The sequence below is a fragment of the Empidonax traillii genome, unplaced genomic scaffold (genome assembly GCF_003031625.1).
Source record: "Empidonax traillii isolate 1590-97213 ecotype Southwest subspecies unplaced genomic scaffold, ASM303162v1 scaffold1436:size109477, whole genome shotgun sequence".
NCBI lineage: Eukaryota > Metazoa > Chordata > Aves > Passeriformes > Tyrannidae > Empidonax > Empidonax traillii.
The window spans coordinates 67,711-72,797 of record NW_020956629.1 but is presented as its reverse complement, the minus strand read 5'-3'; the positions used below and the strand labels follow the sequence as shown (position 1 = coordinate 72,797).

The window sequence follows — 5,087 nt, the reverse complement described above, 5'->3', positions numbered from 1 at the left end:
GTGTTGGGAACCCTGTGGAAAAGCATCCCTGGTGTAAAGCCATCGCCAAGTGGCTGCTCCCAGCTGGGAGCCCGGCCGGGTCTGGGACATGGAAATTTGGGGAGCAGGGAGGGACGGGGAGGGGGGTGCAAGGGAAGAGCCAAGAGGGTTGAACAAGAAATCGCTGTACAACTCGGCCATGTCCAAAGTCAGTATTATTACAATATACTCTGACAAAAATATAATCTCATTTCATATCAATACAACAGAAAAAAAAAACCAAAAAAAAACAAACACCAAAAAAACCCCCCAAACCCAAAACCAGTTTTCTGTACTGTTACCATCGCTAACAGATTGAAACTCGCTATTTACAGTTACAGTAGCCAGGTAAAACACTACAGGTGAGAGAACAGAGAGAGGAGGGGCAGAAGGACACAGAGGAGAAAAAAAAATCTCTGGAGGAAAGGGGAAAATAAAGGGGGAAAGGCCCTCTTAGATCCCGAGCATGGCTTCTGGCATTGGACAGGGAAGGGTGATGGATGGAGGTAGTGAAAACATAATACTTGGTTTATGGATCTGGTTGGGATTTTTTTGTGGAAGAGAAAAAAAAAAACAAACCACAAAACAAAGCAAAACAAGATAGAAAAGGAGAAAAAAGAGAAAGGAAAGAAAAAAAAAATAAAGAAAAGGGAAGTGAGAGGGGAAGGCGGAGAAAAAGGATGAATATGGGAAAGGGAAGCAAGAGCAAACGTTCAGCTGAAGCCCACAGTTATGGACTCGCCCACAGCCCTGGGAGAGGTGGACAGGGATGAATTTTTGCCACTTTGGGTGGTGAAAATCCCCCAAACGTTCCCAAATTGTGCCCTCAGCTAGAGCGATGGGAAGGAAAGGCAGGATGTGGCACCAGGGACGGCACGACCAAGGCATGGCTGGGAATATCCTCCCTCATCCAGTGGATGCTCACCCCAGCAGCACAGAGGGACCCCTGCAGAGGGACCCCTGGAATATTGAGGGCCCCTCACCCCTGACCAAGCTCTGGGCTGGCAGAAGCAGTTTGCAGCCTTTCCCCCAGAGCTGGTGACAAACTTCCCAATTCCCACCCAAGGCGTTACGGGGAATCTCCCAAATGAGCAACAGAAGGGAAGAAAGAAGTGCAGGAGGTGAAATCTTCAAGGAAAAGGTGGGTTTTTTTCCTAAATCTGCTTTTTTCCCTGGTTTGCCAAGATTATTTTGGGAAGGGAAAGGGAAGTGAAAAAAGGGGGGAAGAAAAGGAAACTCTTTCTCCTTGCCCCGCTTTCCCCCAGGCCCACGCACGGCTCCGATGCCACCAGCTCTGGATTTAACACTTCCATCACCCTCCAACCCCAACACTGGCAGCAGCCCCAAACACACAGCAGCAGCAAAACCCTTCCCCAAGGGTCTCCTCGCCACCACCCCTGGTGGTGCCCCTCGCACAACCACAACCCACTGCCGGACCCCCCCCCCAGCACCAACGCCCTCATCCAAACATCCAACACAGCTGAGCTCTTTGCCATCTCCCAAAACCACCTCAATCACCAGGGGGTCACCCTGTGCCCTCCACCCCCCACCCTGGCGCCAGTTGGTCACCCCCCAGCAGCCCCCCAGAGCAGGTGAGACCATCCCTGTCGATCCATCACCATCCTCACCACACACCAGCAGCCCTTCCTGGGATTTTAGGCTCGAGACGTCATTTAGGGCCTGCTCCATCCCTAAATCTCCTCCTGGGGCGGGCATGCAACCACCCACCCTGTCCTTGCTCCTATGTCTGCCAGTAGAAGCATCACCTGAGCCAGACCCCATGACCTCTTTCCATCCTCCTCCTCCTCTCTGCACCAAACCCCGGCCACTCCGGCACGCGCTGGTGGCAGAGCCCTCGCCTGCTCCGTGCTCCTGGCACGTGGGCTCACCCCTTCCTCTGCATCTGCCCCCTGCAATGCTGCTCCCCCCTGGCATCATCCCACGCGGGACATCGCGGTCCTGGCCAGCCCCGTCCCCCCCGCTGGCGGCACAGACCCCCCCAAAACCATCCAGCCACACCCTGGGAAAGACCAGCCTTCCCGGGACGGGGGTCACGGCATCCCCCTCGGCACCAGCACCGCGCTCACATCCACCAGCACCCCAAATCAGCCGCCCCCTGGTGCGGGGAGAGGAGGGGGCGGCACAGGTGCCCCCCACCCCCGGCTTACCTGTGGCGTCAGGCCCGGGCTGGAGGATCCGCAGAGTTTGAGAAGGTAAAGATCAGAAACAGACTTTGGTAAGTAACCACACGTTTAGAAAGGAATATATCAGTTTGGAAACATCTCAGTGCATACTTCTTATATGAAAATATACACAATTGTATTTCATTCTCCAAAAAAAGGAACAATTAAAAACAAAAGCAAACTAGCCCAAACACAATATATTAGCTGTTTTTTGTTGTGGTTTTTTTTTTTTTCTTTTTTTTTTTCTTGTTGTTGTCATCCTTTAAAATCTTTTAACGCTACACTTTGTTCAGGTTACACTTTTTTTGTCCTTTTTTTTTTTTTGTAAATGTTTTTTTTTTCTTCATGCATTTTACACCTTTATAGCCTTTGAGAATAAATAAGCTCCATTTTGCTTCCACATCTCTAAAAACTGCAGCATTTTAACTATTGTCATTTAAATCGTGCAATTTTTTTTTTTGCAACACCCCTTTTTAAAAAATGGAAAATATATATATATATTTTAAAACTAAACCCTATACAACGCAAAAATTCCAAATTAAAAAAAAAATATACACAATTGTAACTGTCAACAGTACAGATGAGCACAAGAAATAAAATTAGATCAGAAACATATTTATAGAAGCACAAAGGAGGGTGTTGGTTTCTTAGATTGTCATTCTTCTCGTTGTCTTTTGAAAATTAGGAGGAGTTTACCGGATACTACAGTCGGGGGGGGGTGGAGGGGGGAGGGAGATAAAGGATAATGGACAAAAAAAAAAATCAAATAGAATATAATAATAAAATAACCCTAAGCCCCCAACAAATAGAAGACCCCGACAAACAGCCCCTAAACCCCTTTCACCGCAACGTGAAGCCATGTGTGAGCCGGGGCAGCCCCGCCTTCCCACGAGCCGTACTTGCCCGTGGCACCAGCCCAGGGGATGGGGGTCGTTCCCTCTGCCGCGCTGCTGCGGATCCGTCCGGCACGGCCCGGCCCGGCCCGGCCCGGCCCGGTGCCTTCCCCGCCAGGCACCTCTAAACCTGCAGCTACGTAACCCAGAGCGTTCGTGCCGTGGATTTTGTGGTGTTTTTTTTTTTTTTTTTTTTTTTTTTTTTTTTTTATCCATCCCCGCTCGGGGTTTGCTCTGCGTCGAGTGGCCGGGGTTGGGAGGATGTCTCACCGCCGCCTCCGGAGAAAACTGCTCTGCTGGGCCGTCCTGCCGCGCCGCTCCCAGCGGGGCAGACCCCGGCGAGCTGGGCTGAGTTTCTTTTCTTTTTTTTTGTGAAGGACCAAAAAAAAAAAAAAAAAAAAAAAACCCCAAAAAATACAAAACAAGAGCGATGAGACGTCGTTATCCCGCCTAATTTCCAAAGCAAAGGCCGTGCAAAGAGCTCAGGGTGCGCGTCCGGTACATCCGGCGACCGCCGGGTCGGGGCGGAGGAGGAGGCGGGGGGGATCACAGCGTGGGCGAGGAGGAGGACCACGGTCCGCAGTGTCTCTCCCACTTCTCAGGGGACAAACGGAGACGGAGGGAGGGAGAAAGATCCGCTTCTGCCGCCGCCGATGTCGCGCCGGCGTTCTGGAGGTGAGAGCCGAGCATGTCCCTGGCACGCAGTGGCACCCGCTGGGTTCGGCTTGGGGAGGGGGTTCGGGGGGGGGGGGGGGGTTTAACTGCACAAAGCCTGCCAGGAGCCCTCCCTGGCACCACGGGGCTTCACCCTTGTCCGCCCAAGGCCCTCCAGAGCGCAGGAACGGGAGAGGGAATTCCAGATTTATCGTCGGAAAGGAATCAAACCATTATTTGGAAAAGCCTCTGAGGCGGGAATTTGATAGGACAAGATTTTGATGGGGCAGTTTTATCCCGCACACCTCTCTGTGGCAGGGGGTGCCGGTACCTGGAACCCTGGCACTGCCAAGCATCTGCCATCCTGGACCGTTCACCAGGTCTCCCACACCCAAACCAATGGATCCTCGGGAGAGGAGGGAAGGTCAGGGCAGGCATCAGCTCAGGAGGGATGTGTGGGTGACCCCCCTGCAAGGATTTCTGGAGGATTTCCTCTCCTCCCCCAACCCCTCCCTTTAGGTCACCCCTGTTCATTTCACAATAATCATCAATTTTTTTTTTTTTTGGTCTTGCTTATCCAAATCAGAAACTTTGGGATAAATGCTTGGTTGGGAAAACGTTTATAAAAAACGATACATTTTCCTCTGGTTTGCCCTCATCCCGGGACATTTTTATGCCATCCACCTCATTCCAAGGCTCAGCTGGCAGCTGACACCTGGCACTGAGGGATCCAGGAGGAGGATAAACCCCTCTGTGACTCTGCTCCTCTCCCTCTGCTCCAGCTCAGGGGAAGCTGACCCCAAAGCAGCTCCTCTGCAGCCCCCCAGCCTGGCCAGGCTCCAGCTGCTGAAGGAGGTGGCAGAGGTGGCATCCAGGCAGGTTTTGTGCCAGTTTGCGACCGTGAGCCCGGGGGTGAGCAGGGCTGGGGTGTCCCTGCCCAGGGTGACAAGGCAGGCTGGGAGGGGGACGGGGAACCAGCACCCCAGAGGAGAGCACCTGCAGGGAGAAAGCCCTCCCTAACACCTACACAGGCTGGGAACAGACCCTTCTGCTCCAAACCCTCCAGCCCTGAGCTGGCTGCTGCGTTTTGGGATCAGGGTGCTGACACCTGTCCCTGGGAAACTGCCAGAGCAAGTGGCAACACGAGGAGATTCCTTCTTTTTCCTTTTCCCTTCCACTAAATCACTGTGTTGAGACTCGAGCAGATTTTCCACACAGCTCTCCCTTACCTTTCAAGGCCTAGAAACCTTCAGGCAAAATCCCAAAGGATCATTATTTCAATTGCATCCTTCAATAAAAAAAAGAATTTCTTCCCATTTTCCTGGTTTAAAGCTTTGGG

At 52.1% G+C, this 5,087-nt stretch overlaps 1 protein-coding gene across 1 annotated transcript in view; it reads right to left on the bottom strand.

Moving 5' to 3' along the window:
• The window catches only part of LOC114070090, a 3,396-nt gene extending 1,210 nt beyond the window's left edge, over positions 1-2,186 (bottom strand). Inside the window, exon 1 of the mRNA XM_027907300.1 lies at positions 1,465-2,186. Within this exon, the coding sequence (XP_027763101.1) occupies positions 1,465-1,956 (492 nt within the window). The 5' untranslated portion in view covers positions 1,957-2,186. The remainder of the gene's footprint in view (positions 1-1,464) is intronic.
• Positions 2,187-5,087: the final 2,901 nt, after the last annotated feature.